Genomic DNA, 22,326 nt, shown 5'->3' on the forward strand with positions numbered 1-22,326 from the left:
TAGGGCCTTCCTCTGACACCACCTGTATTAGAGGTCCTGGATGGCAGGAAGCATGGTCTCAGTGATGTAATGGGCCGTACGCACTACCCTCTGTAGTGACTTATGGTGAGACGCCTGAGCAGTTGCCATACCAGGCAGTAATGCAACCGGGCGAGATGCTCTCGATGGTGCAGCTGTAGAACTTTTTGAGGATCTGGGGACCCATGCCAAACCCTTTCAGTCTCCTGAGGGGGAAAAGGTGTTGTCGTGCCCTCTTTACGACCGTCTTTGGACCATGATAGTTCGCTGGTGATGTGGACACCAAGGAACTTGAAACTCTCGACCCGCTCCACTACAGCCCCGTCGATGAGAATGGGAGCCTGTTCGGCCCGCCTTTTCCGGTAGTCCACGATCAGCTCCTTTGTCTTGCTCACATTGGAGGGAGAGGTTGTTGTCCTGGCACCGCACTATAGGCTGTCTCATCGTTGTCGGTAATCAGGCCTACCACTGTTGTGTGGTCAGCAAACGTAATGGTGTTGGAGTCATGTTTGGCCACGAAGTCGTGGGTTAACAGGGAGTACAGGATTGGACTAAGCACAAACCCTTGAGGGGCCCCCATGTTGAGGATCAGCATGGCAGACGTGTTGTTGCCTACCCTTACCACCTGGGGGGCGGCCCGTCAAGAAGTCCAGGATAAAGTTGCAGAGGGAGTTGTTTAGTCCCAAGGTCCTTAGCTTAGAGATGAGCTTTGTGGGCACTATGGTGTTAAACACTGAGCTGTAGTCAATGAACAGCAATCTCACATTAGGTGTTCCTTTTGTCCAGGTGGGAAAGGGCAGTGTTGAGTGCGATTGCACCATCTGTGGATCTGTTGGGGCAGTCTGCGAATTGGAGTTGGTCTAGGGTATCCGGGATTATGCTGTTGATGTGAGCCATGACCAGCCTTTCAAAGCACTTCATGGCTACTGATGTGAGTGCTACGGGGCGGTAATCATTTAGGCAGGTTACTTTCGCTTCCTTGGACACAGGGACTATGGTGGTCTGCTTGAAACATGTAGGTATTACAAACTTGGTCAGGGAGAGGTTGAAAATGTCAGTGCAGACACTCTCCAGTTGGTCCGCGCATGCTTTGAGTACACGTCCTGGTAATTCCTCTGGCCCCGCGGCTTTGTGAATGTTGACCTGTTTAAATGACTTGCTCACATCAACTACTGAGAGCGTTATCACAGTCATCTGGGACAGCTGGTGCTCTCATGCATGCTTCAGTGTTGCTAGCCTTGAAGCGAGCATAAAAAGGCATTTCTCTCGCTGATAGGCTCGGGTCACTGGGTAGCTTGCGGCTGGGTTTGCAGTCCGTAATAGTTTGCAAGCCATGCCACATCCGACGAGCGTCAGAGCTGGTGTAGTAGGATTCAATCTTCATCCTGTATTGACGCTTTGCCTGTTTGATGCTTCGTCTGAGGACGTAGCGGAATATCTTATAAGCGTCCAGATTAGTGTCCCGCTCCTTGAAAGTGTCAGCTCTAGTCTTTAGCTCGATGCGGATGTTGCCTGTAATCCATGAATTCTGGTTGGGATATGTACGTACAGTCAACGTGGGGATGACGTCATCCATGCAATTATTGATGAAACCGATGACTGAGGCGGTATACTCCTCAATGCCATTGGAAGAATCCCGGAACATATTCCAGTCTGTGCTAGTAAAACAGTCCTGTGGCGTAGCATCCGCTTCATCTGACCACTTCCATATTGAGGGAGTCACTGGTACTCCCTGCTTTAGTTTTTGCTTGTAAGCAGGAATCAGGAGGATAGAATTATTGTCAGATTTGCCAAATGGAGGGTGAGGGAGAGCTTTGTATGCATCTCTGTGTGTGGAGTAAAGGTGGTCTAGAGTTGTTTTTCCTCTGGTTGCACATGTTACATGCTAGTAGAAATGAGGTAAAACTGATTTAAGTTTCCCTGCATTAAAGTCCCCGGACACTAGGAGCGCCGCTTCTGGATGAGCATTTTCTTGTTTGCTTATGGCTTTATACAGCTTGTTGAGTGTGGTCTTAGAGCCAGCATCGGTTTGTGGTGGTAAATAGACAGCTACAAAAAATATAGATGAACACGCTTGGTACATAGTGTGGTCTACAGTGTATCATAAGGTACTCCACACCTCAGGCGTGCAATACCTTGAGATTTCTTTAATATTAGACATTGCGCACCAGCTGTTATTAACAAATAGATACACACCCCCACCCCTCGTCTTATCAGACAGAGCTTCTCGATCCTGCCGATGCATGGAAAATTCGGCCAGATCTGTATTATCCTTTTAATCGTTCAGCCATGACTCGGTGAAACATAAGATATTCAAGTTTTTAATGTCCCGTTGGTAGGATCGTCTATCATCTACATTGTTTTCCAATGATTACACATTGGCCAATAGAACGGATGGTAGTGGAGGTTCTCACGAGCCTACGAATTCTCAAACGGCAGCCCGATCTCCGCCCCCTTTTTCTCTGTCTTTTCTTCACGCAAATTATGGGAATTTGGAACAGTACCCAAGAAATCAGTATATCATTCGTGTCGGACTCGTTAAAGAAGAAATACAGTTTTATCCAGTTCGAGGTGAGTAATTGCTGTTCTGATGTCTAGAAGTTATTTTCTGTCATAAGAGACGGTAGCAGCAACACTATGTGCAAAATACGTTTTTTTTAAAGTTACAAACAACGCTAAAAAAATTACAAAATAGCACAGTTGGATAGGAGCTCGTAAAACGCCAGCCATCCCCTCCAGCGCCATTCTCAACAAAACCTGCATTCCTTGTGGGTCCAAAGGTCCAGAATGGAATATAATTGCATTTGGCGCTTTTGGTATGAGAAATAAACTCACCAGTGGTAAAACTTAAACCTGGGCCTCCAGTTGGGAGTGCGTAGCAGTGTCTGGACGGCACAGGCTAGGTTCACAAACAGGTAACACATCAGGAAAAACCTGCAACCCAGCCCCACGGAAAGGACAAATAAAAGTGACTTATTTTTGACCAACAGGCTTTTGAGACAAGATTATTCACACAGAGCTAAACACTCACATTGAGAGAATGGGGGCAACAGCATCCAGTGATGCAATGAGGATTCCAATCTCACAGATACCAACAGTCATCAAGAGGGCCCAGGTAGGTTCCCCATTGGCTTTACCATGACCAAACACCTAGAGAGACAGACACAGAGAACTATCTGAAGTGTTACTGTTTTCGAGATGCAAAAGCAAGGGCAGAGTCTCTAGGACCTTCCTACCTGCAGAAAGGGGACGATCCCATCGCGTGCTATGGCCTGCAGCAGGCGAGGGGCACCGGTGAGGCTCTGCAGCCCTGCACCACAGCAGGAGAAGAAGGAGCCAATCACGATTACCCACGGAGAAGGCCATGCCAGAGTTCCAATCACCAAGTTCTTCTTAACCGAGTCCCCAAATCTGTAGTAGAAATACACCCAGTTGAATGTTATACAAACACAGGAGAGAACTAGACCAAAAGAAAGACAGGCAAATTGAGGGACAAATCTGAGTATATACTGTACACATAATGAAAAACTCAGTAATAATCTTAGGCTGATTGGGACAGAACAACTAAACACCCTATCACATGACATTGACCTTGTTGGCACACAATGTTCTCTTTACAATGCTGTCTGTTTACGTGTGGTCTTTCCTTCTAAATGCGCAACAAGGGGGTATCTGTATGATAGGTATTTGATATAGAAATTATACAGAGCAGTAAAGGCTTCCGCATCAAAGTTACATAATGACATAACAGCTATTTCCAAATTGTAAATAATAATAGTTCTTACTTGGAAGTACTAACTGTGGAAAAATAATAGATGTATTTTATATAGCGCTTTTCACTATAAAGATAATCACAACGACACTTAAATAGTACTTACTTGTCTCTCAAAACGACACCCTCGATACAGGCACCAAATAGGACCACACAGGTCATGTCTGGGAGTTGTGTTTAAGATAGAAATAGTACACACACACACACACACACACACACACACACACACACACACACACACACACACACACACACACACTTTCCCCAAGGATACAAATAAAAGAAGTGGTTGCTATGGCCAGGATGGTGCCGATGGGAATCGATCTCTGGGCATCTCTCAGGTCTCCAGATCTGTTGGAGCCCGCCATGATTCCTGTGATGGAAACACACATACCGTACGAGTCAAACGTTTGGACACACCTACTCATTCCAGGGTTTTCCTTGATTTTTACAAATTTCTACATTGTAAAATAATAGTGAAGACATAGAAAAATACATAGTTCTTCCAAACCTCAAGTTACAGTAGCACCCCAACAATCTGCCAGAGGGTGACAATCAATCAATAATGTCATATTATGGTAGTTCCATTATGTCTATGTTGCCAATATTGTCGCAATACCAACCTGTGACAGAGGGGAAGTAGATTCCCACCAGCAGAGTGAAGAAAGTGGAGATGTCGTTGAAGATGTAAGGCTTGTAGATATCTCTGGAGTTATCCTGGACTGGGACAGAAGACTGATTCTTCTTCTCTACCAACATCCCACTGGGCCCATACTCACCCCACATGTTGTCTACGGGGGACACAGAGGAGTCACATTATAGTAGACTATAAACTGTAGATATCCAACTGTTTTGTCATTAGCCATTTAACCATTTGTATTATGCAATAACACATGTATTCCAATTGAGAAATAACACAAAAAAGACTAATATACTTTGCTTTCCTAATTCAAACAGGTTGAGAAGACAAACCAATAATTTGTATAAGGATCCCCATTAGCCTTTGCTAAGGCAGCAGCTATGGTTCCTGGGGTCCAAACAAGATTAAAAGTTTTGATAAAACAGTACATCATATAACACATTATTAACCCACTACTCTACAATACAACATGTATAATATAATACCACAATAATATTACAACATTACAATGTAAGTGTGTGTTAGCGTGTGTATGTGCCTGTGTGTGTCTGTGTGTCTTCCCAGTTTGCTTTGTTCATGATAATACTATGATAAATTATGATATGACCATGGTAAGTGAGTAACTAGTAGTAAGAATGTAGAAGGCCTGGTAACATTTGTACTGTGTAGGTCTCCACCAGGCCTATCCAGTGTAGTAATGTTCGCCAGGCAGTGGGTTGTGGCTGACCTTTGATGACCCCGCTGAGCAGGCCTGGGATGCCCTGGATCTCAGTCAAGTTGTTCAGGGTAAAATATTCATCACAGGTAGCGTTGAGGTGGGGGCTGCCACAGAACAGCTTCCACAGCTCGGTGGTGTACGTCACGTTCTTGATCACCTCCGTCTTCATACACTTCTCAAAGTTGTGGTTCTGCAAGGAACGGTTCCCCAGGAGACAGATTCTGTAGGAAACATACATCTATGAGGAGATCTTCTAGTGTAAAGAATATTTTCCTTTTAGCCACTGTAATGGCTGTAAATAGTCTAAGCGTATGCGTCGCACTAATTTTGGGCCTATAAGACCAGATGACTGATGATGGTCCTATAAAGTGTGCCTATTACTCTGATGAGACAAACACAGGAACAAGCATTTCCTATGCCAATAGACTAACTAGAACTCATAAATCAAACTCACGGATAGTTGGGTGGTTCTATTACGGTCTTGATGACTCCAGCGTAGATGGCCATGATGGAGAGCACCACACAGGCCAGGAAGACCAGGGCCAGCTTGTTGACATATTTGACCCCCACAAACACCACTAGAGCCATAAGTGCCAGACAGCAGGTCCCATACACACGCATGTTATTCAGCATGGCCTCCGTCTCGTCCTCCTTCTTCTCCGCCACAAACACTGCAGTGTTCGGCACGATGTACGTCTGGAACAAGAATAGGAGTCAACTAGGATACTAGCTTTATGAAACATTGGTTGGGCCTGACCATGTGACATGTCCAGGAAAAACTCTGGGCCAGTGTTATAGGCTATAACAAGGTAACAACTCCTGGAAGAGTCATGTGGTCATTAAAAACTCCTGTCTCAAAACATTGGGCATGTCCTACAGTATATCATGACCAGGCATTCTGTTTCATCCTTACCAGTAGGATTTCAATGGTACCCAGAATGTACATGGACCCAGCGAATGTGGTGCCCAGGTAGAAGCACAAGCCCACAGCCCCACCAAACTCTGGACCCAAAGACCTGGAGATCATGTAGTAGGAGCCTCCAGCTGCATGGGGCAAGAGAACAGATTCATGTAAAAACGCCTAGAAAATAACAAAAAGGTATCCACAGAATCTATAGAGCATATGTAATACATTTAATAGTAAATAAACCACCAAGGTAAAACATTACTATAGTGTTAAATAACCATCTCTCCATAAAAACACAGTTTGAGGTTCCTTATTCAAGGTGAAAATAAGTTGAAGTTGAACTGGCATTACCTGGCACTACACCATTTGTTGCAATAGCGCTCATTGATATCGCTGTCAGCATGGTCTGTAAGGGAGGAAACAATACAAAATACTAGCATTGTTGAGTGTATGGATACAATTTCCTCAGGGAGTAAAACATGAGATGACTAAGACCGACAGAGAATACTACAGTATAGTACCTGAAACTCCCTAAAAGAAAGAAAAGTAAATAGTCATACTAGATGTATGTAGACCTATATTTTTCACACTTTAGTACTCTTACATAGTTCTATAGAAAAGTACTCACACAGGTGCAGCACATGATGACAATAGCGAAGGACTCCATGATTCCAGCGGTGCCAACGATCCAGGTGAGACGCAGGAAGAGGATGACTCCGAGGATGTTCTGCATGCAGGGCAGGTACACACCGATGAAGGTGCCCATCTGAGAACTCTAGAGGTGCCAATGCAGAGGGCCAGGGAAGAGGAGAAGTAGGATTACAATGAGTCAGGTTATGGTACAGTAGGGCCTTGTAAGGTATACTGTAACGCCGCAAGACAACATTGTACAATCCTGTCCAATTTTTTGAATGTATTTTTTATTTATTGAATATTAAAACATACAATCTACCTGCAGTGAAGCGGCTCAACATTTACATTACATTCAGTCATGTAATCAGAGCAGTCCACAGAAGCAACCAGGGTCAACGCACTGCCCTGCCCATGGGCACGTCGACAGATCTCCCACCAAGTCAAAAAGGGGACCCGAACCAGCAACCTATCGGCCACCGGCCCAACCGCCAGGCCACCAACCCTCCAAGATCTCCACGACAGCTGCCCCTCAACCATTTGAGACCCCCGCCACTTTCCGGATGCTGTTTGTATTCCTCTGCCAGTTTTTATGCTTTATATGGGGCAGACACACCAGTTCCTTACCCCCTCCCGCTATCTGAAATTGGAATTTATCCAGCTCTGCAATCATCATTTGAAAAAGAGAAATGCTTTGAAAAAGGTTTCGTTTTAAATTAAATCAAAAAATTTGACATCAGTCTGCAGAAAGGCAAAAATGCCATTTTGGGTAAAAGTAATAGTTTTGTATAAGTGAAGCTTTTAGAGAGAGGATTAGTGCTTTTATATTTAATAATCTCAACTAACCCAGTTCATATTATTTACATTGAAGTCATTTAGCAGACGCTCTTATCCAGAGCGACTTACAAATTGGTGCATTCACCTTATGGCATCCAGTAAAATAGTCACTTTACAATAGTGCATCTAAATCTTAAAGGGGGGGGGGGGTGAGAAGGATTACTTATCCTATCCTAGGTATTCCTTAAAGAGGTTGGGTTTCAGGTGTCTCCGGAAGGTGGTGATTGACTCCGCTGTCCTGGCGTCGTGAGGGAGTTTGTTCCACCATTGGGGGGCCAGAGCAGCGAACAGTTTTGACTGGGCTGAGCGGGAACTGTACTTCCTCAGTGGTAGGGAGGCGAGCAGGCCAGAGGTGGATGAACGCAGTGCCCTTGTTTGGGTGTAGGGCCTGATCAGAGCCTGGAGGTACTGAGGTGCCGTTCCCCTCACAGCTCCGTAGGCAAGCACCATGGTCTTGTAGCGGATGCGAGCTTCAACTGGAAGCCAGTGGAGAGAGCGGAGGAGCGGGGTGACGTGAGAGAACTTGGGAAGGTTGAACACCAGACGGGCTGCGTTCTGGATGAGTTGTAGGGGTTTAATGGCACAGGCAGGGAGCCCAGCCAACAGCGAGTTGCAGTAGTCCAGACGGGAGATGACAAGTGCCTGGATTAGGATCTGCGCCGCTTCCTGTGTGAGGCAGGGTCGTACTCTGCGGATGTTGTAGAGCATGAACCTACAGGAACGGGCCACCGCCTTGATGTTAGTTGAGAACGACAGGGTGTTGTCCAGGATCACGCCAAGGTTCTTAGCGCTCTGGGAGGAGGACACAATGGAGTTGTCAACCGTGATGGCGAGATCATGGAACGGGCAGTCCTTCCCCGGGAGGAAGAGCAGCTCCGTCTTGCCGAGGTTCAGCTTGAGGTGGTGATCCGTCATCCACACTGATATGTCTGCCAGACATGCAGAGATGCGATTCGCCACCTGGTCATCAGAAGGGGAAAGGAGAAGATTAATTGTGTGTCGTCTGCATAGCAATGATAGGAGAGACCATGTGAGGTTATGACCGAGCCATGTGACTTGGTGTATAGCGAGAATAGGAGAGGGCCTAGAACAGAGCCCTGGGGGACACCAGTGGTGAGAGCGCGTGGTGAGGAGACAGATTCTCGCCACGCCACCTGGTAGGAGCGACCTGTCAGGTAGGACGCAATCCAAGCGTGGGCCGCGACGGAGATGCCCAACTCGGAGAGGGTGGAGAGGAGGATCTGATGGTTCACAGTATCGAAGGCAGCCGATAGGTCTAGAAGGATGAGAGCAGAGGAGAGAGAGTTAGCTTTAGCGGTGCGGAGCGCCTCCGTGATACAGAGAAGAGCAGTCTCAGTTGAATGACTAGTCTTGAAACCTGACTGATTTGGATCAAGAAGGTCATTCAGAGAGAGATAGCGGGAGAGCTGGCCAAGGACGGCACGTTCAAGAGTTTTGGAGAGAAAAGAAAGAAGGGATACTGGTCTGTAGTTGTTGACATCGGAGGGATTGAGTGTAGGTTTTTTCAGAAGGGTGCAACTCTCGCTCTCTTGAGGACGGAAGGGACGTAGCCAGCGGTCAGGGATGAGTTGATGAGCAAGGTGAGGTAAGGGAGAAGGTCTCCGGAAATGGTCTGGAAGAGAGAGGAGGGGATAGGGTCAAGCGGGCAGGTTGTTGGGCGGCCGGCCGTCACAAGGCGCGAGATTTCATCTGGAGAGAGAGGGAGATAGAGGTCAGAGCACAGGGTAGGGCAGTGTGAGCAGAACCAGCGGTGCCGTTTGACTTAGCAAACGAGGATCGGATGTCGTCGACCTTCTTTTCAAAATGGTTGACGAAGTCATCTGCAGAGAGGGAGGGGGGAGGATTCAGGAGTGAGGAGAAGGTGGCAAAGAGCTTCCTAGGGTTAGGGGCAGATGCTTGGAATTTAGAGTGGTAGAAAATGGCTTTAGCAGCAGAGACAGAGGAGGAAAATGTAGAGAGGAGGGAGGGAAAGGATGCCAGGTCCGCAGGGAGGCGAGTTTTCCTCCATTTCCGCTCAGCTGCCCGGAGCCCTATTCTGTGAGAACGCAATGAGTCGTCGAGCCGCGGGCGGGAGGGAGGACCGCGCCGGCCTGTAGGATAGGGGACATAGAGAGTCAAAGGATGCAGAAAGGGAGGAGAGGAGGGTTGAGGAGGCAGAATCAGGAGATAGGTTGGAGAAGGTATGAGCAGAGGGAAGAGATGATAGGATGGAAGAGGAGAGAGTAGCGGGGGAGAGAGAGCGAAGGTTGGGACGGTGCGATACCATCCAGTAGGGGCAGTGTGGGAGGTGTTAGATGAGAGCGAGAGGGAAAAGGATACAAGGTAGTGGTCGGAGACTTGGAGGGGAGTTGCAATGAGGTTAGTGGAAGAACAGCATCTAGTAAAGATGAAGTCGAGCGTATTGCCTGCCTTGTGAGTAGGGGGAAGGTGAGAGGGTGAGGTCAAAAGAGGAGAGGAGTGGAAAGAAGGAGGCAGAGAGGAATGAGTCAAAGGTAGACGTGGGGAGGTTAAAGTCGCCCAGCACTGTGAGAGGTGAGCCGTCCTCAGGAAAGGAGCTTATCAAGGTATCAAGCTCATTGATGAACTCTCCGAGGAACCTGGAGGGCGATAAATGATAAGGATGTTAAGCTTGAAAGGGCTGGTAACTGTGACAGCATGGAATTCAAGGAGGCGATAGACAGATGGGTGAGGGAGAAAGAGAATGAGCACTTGGGAGAGATGAGGATCCCGGTGCCACCACCCCGCTGACCAGAAGCTCTCGGGGTGTGCGAGAACACGTGGGCGGACCAGCCTGTCTGGTTTAGAAACCCAGATAAAGCAAAATATTTTTTTCTCATATGATTTGAAAAAATAATCAGGAGTAGCAGCGCCAAAAGTAAGTGAGTAAACTGAGATATGACTACGGAGTTAATCAGGGCAATTTTTCCATAAATAGACAGGTATTTACCTCTCCATGGTTGAAGGATCTTGTCTATTATTACTTGTTTTCTATTGAAAATCATTTTGGAGAGCTCATTTATATATTTTGTGATATGAATACCATGTATGTCTACTTCACCATCAGCCAATTTTATAGGTAAACTGCAGTGTAATGTAAAAGTTGTATTTTTAAAGATCCAAAACGTAATATGGTACACTTATCATAATTAGGTTTTAGTCCAGAGAGTACAGAAAAGTTATGAGACATTACAGGGATCTATCTTGCGGACTCATCGGCATACATGGAAATCTTTGTTTTTAAGCCTTGGAATTCTAATACTCTAATGTTGTTATTTGATTTTAATAGCTAGCATTTTGATGGCCATAAAGAATATATATGGTGACAGCGGACCCCCTTGATTAAATCCTCTTGACAATTCAAAACTCTGAGAAGTAGCCGTTATTTACAGTTTTACACCTGGGGTTGCAATACATTACTATTACCCATTTTATAAGAGACTCACCGATATTGAATAAATCCATGCATTTATACACTGCATTCAGAAAGGATTCAGACACCTTCAATTTTGCATATTTTGTTACGTTACAGCCTTATTCTAAAATGGATTTAAAAAAAGGTCCTCCATCTACACACAATATCCCATAATGACAAAGCTTAAACAGGTTTAGACATTTTGGCAAAATCATTACAAATCAAAAACTGTAATACCTGATTTACATACAGTGCCAATCAAAAGCTTGGACACATCTACAAATACAAAGGATTTTCTTTATTTTTACATTGTAGAACAATAGTGAAGACATCAAAACTATGAAATAACACATATGGAATCATGTAGTAAGTGAAAAGGTAATAGGTAAAATATTTTTATTTGTTTGTTTGAGATTCTTCAAAGTAGACACAATTTGCCTTGATGACAGCTTTGCACACTCTTGGCATTCTCTCATCAGCATCATGAGGTAGTCACCTGGAATATATTTCAATTAACAGGTGTGCCTTGTTAAAAGTTCATTTGTGGAATTTCTTTCCTTCTTAACGCGTTTGAGCCAATCAGTTAAATTGTGACAAGGTAGGGGTAGTATACAGAGGATAGCTTTATTTGGTAAAAGACCAAGTCCATATTCTGGCAAAAGCAGCTCAAATAAGCAAAGAAAGTCCATCATTACTTTAAGACATGAAGGTCAGTCAATGCGGAAAATTTCAAGAACTTTGAAAGTGTCTTCAAGTGCAGTCACAAAAACCATTAAGCTCTATGATGAAACTGGCTCTCATGAGGACCACCACAGGAAAGGAAGATCCAGAGTTACCTCGCCTACAAAGGCAAAGTTCATTAGAGCTAGAAATTGTAGCTTAACCTGTTACTCCTACCCCCTACTTTTTCAAACATTCTGTTAAAAATCGTGCAACATTTCAGCACCCTGCTTCTCATGCCAGGAATATAGTATATGCATAGGATTAGTATGTGTGGATAGAAAACACTCAGACGTTTATAAAACTGGTTAAATCACGGCTGTGACTATAACAGAACGCGTGTTTCATCGAAAAGCGCAGGAAGATCTGATCACTGAAAATGGAAATATATATCCATCCGCCACTTCAACCCATTGATAAAGGCGAACCACAATAAATGGGGCTGAGGTTGCAATACCTACAGCTTCCACACGATGTCAACAGTCTTGTCATTTGCCTAGGATTTGTTTCTTGGACAAACGAAGAAGAGACAAGCCATTTGTTCAAGTCTCCGACCGGATATTTTGGTTGAGATTTACCCGGACATTATTTCCAGACAGACAGCTAAAGAATATACATCGCCTCGTGATCAATTTGGTCGCTTATTAACGTGTACTAATACCTAAAGTTGCATTACAACAGTATTTCGAAGTGTTTTGTGAAAGTTTATCGTCAACTTTTGTAATTTAAAAAAATGACGTTACGTTATAAGACGCTATTTTTTTCCGTTTATCGCACAGTCTTCATAGATCGATATCTAGGCTATATATGGACCGATTTAATAAAAAAAAAGACCCAATAGTGATTATGGGACATCTAGGAGTGCCAACAAAGAAGATGGTCAAAGGTAATGAATGTTTTATATTTTATTTGTGCGGTTTGTGTAGCGACGACTATGCTAATTATTTTGTTTACGCCCCCTGCGGGTCTTTTGGGGTGTTACATGCTATCAGATAATAGCTTCTCATGCTTTCGCCGAAAAGCATTTTAGAAATCTGACTTGTTGCCTGGATTCACAACGAGTGTAGATTTAATTCAATACCCTGCATGTGTATTTTAATGAACGTTTGAGTTTTAACTAGAACTATTAGCATTTAGCATAGTGCATTTGCATTTACAGATGTCTAGATGGGACGCCTGCGTGTCAGGTAGGAGCAAGAGGTTAACCAGCATGGCTACCACAACATTCTGCAGCGATATGCCATCCCAATTGGTATGCGCGACTATCATTTGTTTATCCACAGGACAATGACCCAACACACCTCCAGGCTGTGTAAGGGCTATTTGACCAAGAAGGAAAGTGATGGAGTGCTGCATTAGATGATCTGGCCTCCACCATCACCCAAACGTAACCCAATTGAGATGGTTTGGACAGCTGAGTGAAGGAAAAGCAGTCAACAAGTGCTCAGCATGTGGGAACTCCTTCAAGACTGTTGGAAAAGTATTCCAGGTGAAGCTGGTTGAGAGAATACCAAGAGGGTGCAAAGCTGTCATCAAGGCAAAGGGTGGATACTTTGAAGAATCTAAAGTACATTTCGATTTATTTAACACTTTTTTGGTTACCACATGATTCCATATATGTTACCACATGGTTTGGATGTCTTCACTATTATTCTACAATGTAGAAAATAGTACAAATAAAGAAAAACCCTTGAATGAGTAGGTGTGTCTAAGGTTGACAGGTACTGTAAGTATTCAGACCCTTTGCTATGAGACTTAAAATTGAGCTCAGGTGCATCCTGTTTCCATTGATCATCCTTGAGATGGTTCTACAACTTGGAGTCCACCTGTGGTAAATTGAACTGATTGGACATGGTTTGGAAAGGCACACACCTGTCTAAATAAGGTCCCACAGTTGACAGTGCATGTCAGAGAAAAAACCGAGCCATGAGGTCGAAGGAATTGTCCGTAGAGCTCAGAGACATAAAAAAGTTCCAAATGCACTGTATATAAAATCCAGTCCTACTTTATCAAAGGCCTTTTCAAAATATGTTGTAAATACCAGGCCAGGTTTCATGTTGTTTTATTATTTCTAGAAGTGTTTGTACATTATCTCCAATGTATCGTCCATGTAAAAAAAACTATCTGATAAGGATGAACAATACCTGGTAAAACCTTTTTAATTCAGAGTGCTATGCATTTCACTAGTATTTTTTTGTATTATCATCACAAAATTGAAGAGGCCTCCAGATCTTTATATTCGCAATCTGGGTCTTGTTTTAATAATATTGAAACCAGACCTTCCTGCTGAGTACGTGACAGAGTACCATTTCTATAGGACTAGTTAAAACATGCTAATAATGGAGCTTTGAGCATATCTAAAAAGGCTTGATACTTACTGTTGAAGTCAGAAGTTTACATACCTTAGCCAAATACTTTAAACTCAGTTTCTTAATTCCTGACATTTAATCCTGGTAAAAAAATTTAGGTCAGTTAGGATCACCACTTTATTTCAAGAATGTGAAATGCAAGAATAATAATAGAGAGAATTATTTATTTCAGCTTTTATTTCTGTCATCACATTCCGAGTGGGTCAGAAGTTTACATACACTCAATTAGTATTTGGTAGCATTGCCTTTAAATTACTTAACTTGGATCAAGCATTTTAGGTAGCCTTCCACAAGCTTCCCACAATAAGTTGGATGAATTTTGGTCCATTCCTCCTAACAGAGCTGGTGTAACTGAGTCAGGTTTGTAGGCCTCCTTGCTTGCACAAACCTTTTCAGTTAAGCCCACAAATTCTCTATAGGATTGAGGTCAGGGCTTTGTGATGGACACTCCAATACCTTGAGTTTGTTGTCTTTAAGCCATTTTGCCACAACTATGGAAGTATGCTTGGGGTCATTGTCCATTTGGAAACCCATTTGCGATGAAGCTTCAACTTCCTGACTGATGTCTTGAGATGTAGGAAAATGACTTGGATATATTGAAGCAACCTCGTGATGCCATCTATTTTGTGAAGTGCACCAGTCCCTCCTGCAGCAAAGCACCCCCACAACATGATGTTGCCACCCCCATGCTTCACGGTTGAGATGGTGTTCTTCGGCTTGCAAGCCCCCCCTTTTTCCCCCAAACAACGTGGTGGTTTTGGAGCAGTGGCTTCTTCCGTGCTGAGCGGCCTTTCAGGTTATGTCGATATAGGACTCGTTTTACTGTGGATATGGATACGTTTGTACCGGTTTCCTCCAGCATCTTCACAAGGTCCTTTGCTGCTGTTCTGGGATTGATTTGCACTTTTCGCGCCAAAGTACATTCATCTCTAGGAGACAGAATGCGTCTCCTTCCTGAGCGGTATGATGGCTATGTGGTCCCATGGTGTTAATACTTGCGTATGATTGTTTGTACAGATGAACGTGGTACCTTCAGGAATTTGTAAATTGCTCCCAGGGATGAACCAGACTTGTGGAGTTGTACAATTTATTTTCTGAGGTCCGATTTCTTTTGATTTTCCCATGATCAAGCAAAGAGTTTGAAGGTAGGCCTCGAAATACATCCAAAAGGTACACCTCCAATTGACTCAAATTATGTCAATTAGCCTATCAGAAGCTTCTAAAGCGATTACATTATATTCTGGAATTTTTCAAGCTGTTTAAAGGCACAGTCAACATAGTTTATATTTGGGGCGGCAGTGGTTAGAGCGTTGGACTAGTAACCGAAAGGATGCAAGATCGAATCCCCAAGCTGACAAGGTAAAAATCTGTCGTTCTGCCCCTGAACAAGGCAGTTAATAAGAATTTGTTAACTGACTTGCCTAGTAAAATACAAGTTAAAGAAATGTAACTTTCTGACACACAATTGTGATGCAGTGAATTATAAATTAAATAATCTGTCTGTAAATAATTGTTGGAAAAATTACTTGTGTCATGTACAAAGTAGATATCCTGACCGACTTGTCAAAACTATAGTTTGTGGTTGAAAAACAAGTTTTAATGACTCTAACCTAAGTGTACGTAAACTTCCGACTTCAACTGTACCTCTACTGGTACGAAATCAAGCCCTGAGGTTTTTCCAGACTGATCGGATTCATAGCCTCAAAGTTATTCCTCTGTAATTTGGCCTTCACACTGTTCTTTTTGTGCATTTTACATTTTTTTATTATTTGGAAAGAGTTCCTTACAGTAATCGTCATTCAGAGGGTGAGGATGAGACTTAAAAGTAAGAAATATTAATCTTCCTCTTAAAATATCATTCAGAGAATGATAGTCTTTAGTAACGAGTTTCTGTCAAAAACATTTGCAGCGTTCCTGTGTTGGCGATTCATTAAGAATTTGTTGCATTTTTCTCCATATTCTATCCAGTTTGCTTTATTTTTGTAATAGATTAGATTATTCTTAAATAAGTTCCTCCAGTTCTTCTGTTTTTTTCTCTAACTTGTTTTGTATCTCTGGAGTACAGTTTTTATTGCCATCTACCTGTACTATTAGTTTGTATATTTCCCTTGTCTGCCTTGTTTCTTTAGACAGAAACATGTTTGTTTTTTTAACTTACGAATATTGAATTGAATGACCTCTGACAGTACATTTAAAAAGGTATCCCAAACAATAAAGGGATTTGCTGAACCTATTTTTCACTGAATAAATTCAGTAATAAATTATTAGTTAAGAAATAATTATCCTCCAGTAGACTTAGATAAAATTTCCGATATGCCCGTCCACGTGGAAATTCTGTAAGAGTTACGTGAAGGCCAATTAGATGATGGTCCGATCGCATTCTGTCTCCTATCAAAACCTTTGATGCAAGAGAGAAAGAAACAAAGTAGTCAAGACGACTAGCTTGATTAAGTCTCCTGCACAATACATTTTACAGCTGAGATTACAATTGGTGTTATTCCCCAGATCATTTTTGGTCTACAAATGTAATGTCGGCAAAAAGAGTTGGCAAAATATTAACAGAGCTGTACACTATTTGGTAAATGCTAATTTTAAAATTGGCTCATTAGCAACCATCAAACCATCTAATTTGGAATGTGGTCACTGGCAGCATAAAAAAAACAATGGTGAAGTCAGTGGTGTGAGGTCAGCTGCTTAACAGTGCCCTGTAGTGATATGATTCAAACCCCGTATCAGGAAACCCCATCATTTAGCTGGGTTACTCACTACACTAAACATATACAAAACCGTCACATGCCAACCATACCACGCCAATCCTCCTACAACAGTTCTCACCACACAAGTTGTTTTGTTTTAAGCCTGTTCCAACCCCCATCCATCTCCCTGTGTTTGCAAGTGAATTTTTTACAAATATTGGCTAATAACATTATGCAAACACAACTGAAAAATGTATTGCAGAATAAATGTGCGTCACAGTTTGGAATTTAGAACTTTACTAATTATATTTCTGGAGTCTATGAAGAGTGAACATAGAATTAAGTTTGGATTGGCATGCATTTCAGACAGTGAGTGGACAGATTTATTGCTCAAATACATTGCAATGTGCTTTCTGCATTTAAGAAAACATCAGAAGTGTATCCTTAATCTCTCGTGAACAGACTACGTAAACATGACTGGTACTAATCACGCAAGATTTTAGTTCTGGGTTAACTAAGATTAATCCTTCCTCGGTGTTCAGCCCTTTGTCAGCATTTACCCATTCATGCTCACATATAATACTATAATGTTCTGTGTGTATGTAATAGAGTTCGGAAAGCAGGGCGATCCAAATATAACACCCAAACACAGCGTACAGTCATTGGCTACCTTTACAATGATCTGTTTGACCTCATCACAGCCATACAATCCATACCCTGATCACCACAGGATAAATTAACAATTTCAGCGTGTCATCTACCGGTTGATGACACAAGCCCCCCGGTATGCCCCACAATGCAATTCAACATTCCAAAGTTACAACGCCACCCCAATCTTTTGAGATCAGAGAACCCTGCAAAAACACACTTACAATCACATCAACAGCGCCCCCACCCCTCCCCCCAAAAAAAGAAGCCGCTGCGTAAATACAATACAGTACATACCATATATCCCATAAGACAACACAGCCCTCTCTCAATACTGCTGTTGGTTCTCCTGTACGCCTTTTTACCAGGGTCAATGTGGCCCTTGTTCATAGACCATTCACAACCTGGAGTGGCATCTTGACGATCCACTCTTTGTCTCCAAAACCTCCCTCCCCAAGCCAATCAGATCTCCAGCAGGGAGATGTGCTGGAGAAATTGTCAGGGGACAGAGGCATGGTTTCTGTGGCCTTGCGGTGGTGCTCTGACGCTGAAGAGCAACAGTAGGGGTATTTCTTTGGATGGGATTGGTAGCAACGGCTAGAAGGATGTGAAGGCAGCTATTAAAGAAGTTTGCTCAAGGCCTGGCATCAGTTATAACAAAAATAAGCCTGAGAGAACCCAGCCTGTGGTCACAAGAATGCTGCTTTATATTCTCAAATTCTCACTCTGTTCTCAGAGGAGCTGCTGAATAGCCATCACGCTCACCAACCAAGGTTGGCTTGCACGATAATAGAGCATTTTTACGAGTTAATTGATTGAGAGTTAATACAATGTCTGTCTTCTACTGTACCTCTTTAGCAAGGTCTCCCACAAAGTACCCACTGGGATGACAACGGTCATACCTTGACTGCAATCTTTGTGACCCCATCCTCATTCTCATATTCCTCGTGCTCAGTGACGCCCTGGGTGAGGTTGGTGTAGTTGGCCAGCTTGTTGAGGAGAGAGGACACCATGGGGTTGCTCTCAATCTCTTCCTGTCAATAAGGACACGACAACATTGAAATCAGGACACCATGGCATTGAAGACATCCAAGTATACAACAAACAAGCACAACACATGTTTGGATGATATGTAGTCTACAACAAGATAATCCAGGTAAGCATTTAGCTCCCACTTTAGATTAAGTGGCATAAAATGTATGTGGTAATTAATTACATTATAATATCAAAAGCATTGACATGTGGTATACCTCAAAGAGAGCCATGTTCTTGCCATCGTAGTAGTTTCCTCGGTCATGGTCAGTGTTGTTGATGAAAGGGCTGCTCTCTCTGGGAGTGTTATCTCCTGGGAGACAACAGAAAACGTGATAGCGTAAGATAAAACAAACCTCTACAGTACAATGGGAAAAACGGGATACCCAAACACGCTTCAGCCCAGCTTAAACAAAAAAGGGGAATCAAGTGCTCGACTAAGGGACTTGAAAATCCAAAAAAACATTCCTTACCCCAGGATACTTCAACTGGTGATTAAGAAGGAAAATAAAGAAAAAGGAGCATTCTGTTTCTGCATAAATCTTATAGGTTTATTGATGAGACAAACAAACAATAGGCTTACGTTTCGGCATGAATCACCTTCATCAGAGCCTTGAGTAGGAAAAGGGTTGGAGTCACCAATATACCCTTGCATTGGAGTGTCCCACTGGTCATATGTCAATCAAACATGTCAATAAATGTCAACACTGTCAGGGGTAGCAACTAAACAGGTTATTCATACACGAGTTTGAACATCATTCAATAATCCTAGATATAGATTCCACTTAAATAACAAAAGAGACAAACTAAGAAAAACGCATTTACAAAAAAAGATGAGAAAGAGAGCTGTTCATTCAGACCCTTTGGCTTGGCGCAATCTAAGCAGTCGAGCCAACATGCCTCTCTAACAATTTCTTCACAATATTGCCCCCTCTGGAGGTAGGGGAGACTTTCTCAATTCCCCAGAATTTTAAGGTTGAGGCTGAGCCCTGATTGGCACTCACGTACAGTGGTGGAAAAAGTACTAAATTGTCATACTTCAGTAAAAGTAAAGATTCTTGAGTAATTATCTATTTAGGTAAAAGTGAAAGTCACCCAGGAAAACACGACTTGAGTAAATGTCTAAAAGTATTTGGTTTTAAATATACTTACAGTTGAAGTCGGAAGTTTACATACACTAAGGTTGGAGTCATTAAAAACTTCTTAGGGCTGCAATCCTGTTGACGGGATTGATATGACCCAAGCCAGTGAAAGTGCAGAGCGCCCTTTATCTCATAATTAAAATTCCTCAAACATACATGTATCTTCTACCATTTTAAAAGGTAATCTTGTTGAAATCGGACACTTTGGTGGGATTAACAAATAAGCTTTACAGCGAAATCACCACAAACGATTATGTCAGAGCTAAACCACAGAAAAACACAGCCATTTTTCCAGCCAAAGAGAGGAGTCACAAAAAGCACAAATAGAGATAAAATGAATCACTAACCTTTGATGATCTTCATCAGATGACACTCATAGGACTTCATGGTACACAATACATATGTGTTTTGTTCGTTAAAGTTCATTTCTATACAATAATCTCAGTATACATTGGCACGTTATGTCCACTAGTTCCAAAAAATACAATTGTTAGACATGGAAATATAGATACACTTCTCCTTAATGCAACTGCTGTGTCAGATTTCAAAAAAGCTTTACGGAAAAAGCAAAACATGCAATAATCTGAGTACAGCTTTCAGACAACAAAAGCAGCCAAAAAGATATCCGCCATTTTGGGTAGTCAACATTAGTCATAAATGGCATTATAAATATTCACTTACATTTGATGATCTTCATCAGAATACACTCCCAGGAATCCCAGTTCCACGTTAACCTCTTGCGCTGAGCCATGCCGGATCCGGTAGCGTAATCATAGCCTCAAGCTCATTACCATAACGCAACATTAACTATTCATGAAAATCGCAAATTAAATGAAATTAATATGCTAACTCTCAAGCTTAGCCTTTTGTTAACAACACTGTCATCTCAGATTTTCAAAAATATGCTTCTCAAGCATAGCAAACTAGCATTTGTGTAAAAGTACTGATAACTAGCGTAGCATTTAGCATTAGCAGGAAACATTTTCACAAAAACCAGCAAAAACATTCAAATAAATATTTGACCTTTTGAAGAACTTCAGATGTTTGGCTACCAAAACAAAAACGAAAATTCAGTTATCCAAAAGCCGAACTTTTTTCCAAATTAACTCCATAATATTGACTGAAACATGGCAGACGTTGTTTAGAACCAATCCTCAAGGTGTTTTTCACATATCTCTTCAATGATGCACACTTCCAGGAACGACACCTCGCTGTCTGTATCGCATGGTAAAAGTTTTGCCGCTGAGAGTTACACACCAACGTGGACAAAGGACACCGGACGGGACCCTGGCAAATGTAGTCTCTTATGGTCAATCTTCCAATGATATGCCTACAAATACGTCACAATGCTGCAGACACCTTGGGGAAACGATAGATAGGGCCGGCTCATTCCTGTCGCATTCACAGCCATATAAGGAGACAATGAAAAACAGAGCCTCAAAAATCCTGCTCATTTCCTGGTTGCAGTTTCATCTTGGTTTTGCCTGAAGCTTCTGTTCTGGGGCACTCACAGACAATATCTTTGCAGTTCTGGAAACGTCAGAGTGTTTTCTTTCCAAAGCTATCAATCCCATGCATAGTCGAGCATCTTTTTGTGACAAAATATTGCGCTTAAAACGGGCACGTCTTTTTATCCAAAAATGAAATACTGCCCCTAGAGTCTCAAGAGGTTAAATGTTTGTTTTGTTCGATAATGTCCATCATTTTTGTCCAAAGAGCTACTTTTGTTAGCACGTTTGGTAAACAAATCCAAAGTCATGAAGCGTGTTCCCTAGTTGCAGATGAAATGTCAAAAAGTTCCGTTACTGTCCGTAGACACATGTCAAACGATGTATGGAATCAATCTTTAGGATGTTTTTAACATAAAACTTCAATAATATTCCAACCGAAGAATTCCTTTGTCTTTAGAAAAGTAAAGGAACGCAGCTACCTCTCATGTGAAATGTGCGTGACCAGTGCGTGACTGCTGGCAGACCAGGAATGAGACTCATTCCTCTCTCATTCGGTCCCACTTCACAGTAGAATCCTCAAACAAGTTTCTAAAGACGGCTGACATCTAGTGGAAGCCTTAGGAAGTGCAACATAACCAATATCCCACTGTGTATTCAATAGGGGCTTGGTTGAGAGATTTACCAACCTCAGATTTCCCACTTCCTGTTTGGATTTCTTCTCAGGTTTTTGCCTGTCATATGAGTTCTGTTATACTCACAGACATCATTCAAACAGTTTTGGAAACTTCAGAGTGTTTTCGATCCAATACTACTAATACTATGCACAGTCTAGTAGCAGGCAGCTTCATTTGGGCACACTTTTCATCCAGAATTCCCAATACTGCCCCCTACCCCAAAGTAGTAAAACATTTTTTTTTTAAACTGGCCTCACAAATGGGCCTCAGGATCTCGTCACAGTATTTCTGTGCATTCAAATTGCCGTCAATAAAATGCAATTGTGTTCGCTGTCCGTAGCTTATGCCTGCCCATACCATAGCCTCACTGCCACCATGGGGCACTCTGCTCAAAACATTGACATCAGCAAACCGCTTGCCCACAAAACTACATACAAATGCTCTGCAGTTGTGAGGTCATTTGGATGTACTGCCAAATTCTCTAAAATGACGTTGGAGGCGGCTTATGGTAGAGCAATAAACATTCAATTCTCAGGCAACAGCTCTGGTGGACATTCCTGCAGTCAGCATGCCAATTGCACACTCCCTCAAAACTTGAGACATCTGTGGCATTGTGCTGTGTGACAAAACTACACATTT

General features: G+C 42.7%; 1 protein-coding gene across 3 annotated transcripts in view; it reads right to left on the reverse strand.

The window, feature by feature from the left end:
* LOC118394721 (solute carrier family 12 member 7-like) overlaps positions 1–22,326 on the reverse strand; it is an 80,391-nt gene that overhangs the window by 25,628 nt on the left and 32,437 nt on the right. For all 3 annotated transcript variants that reach the window (XM_035788199.2, XM_035788200.2, XM_035788201.2), the window contains exons 2-14: positions 18,639–18,733; positions 18,291–18,422; positions 6,684–6,830; positions 6,407–6,461; positions 6,062–6,192; positions 5,603–5,844; positions 5,158–5,369; positions 4,414–4,581; positions 4,065–4,163; positions 3,897–3,954; positions 3,255–3,429; positions 3,050–3,168; positions 2,854–2,952 (exon numbers count right to left, since the gene is read on the reverse strand). In XM_035788199.2, coding sequence (XP_035644092.1) covers positions 2,854–2,952; positions 3,050–3,168; positions 3,255–3,429; positions 3,897–3,954; positions 4,065–4,163; positions 4,414–4,581; positions 5,158–5,369; positions 5,603–5,844; positions 6,062–6,192; positions 6,407–6,461; positions 6,684–6,830; positions 18,291–18,422; positions 18,639–18,733 — 1,732 coding nt within the window. The remainder of the gene's footprint in view (positions 1–2,853; positions 2,953–3,049; positions 3,169–3,254; positions 3,430–3,896; positions 3,955–4,064; positions 4,164–4,413; positions 4,582–5,157; positions 5,370–5,602; positions 5,845–6,061; positions 6,193–6,406; positions 6,462–6,683; positions 6,831–18,290; positions 18,423–18,638; positions 18,734–22,326) is intronic.

Source organism: Oncorhynchus keta, chromosome 15 (assembly GCF_023373465.1).
Source record: "Oncorhynchus keta strain PuntledgeMale-10-30-2019 chromosome 15, Oket_V2, whole genome shotgun sequence".
Taxonomy (NCBI): Eukaryota; Metazoa; Chordata; class Actinopteri; order Salmoniformes; family Salmonidae; genus Oncorhynchus; species Oncorhynchus keta.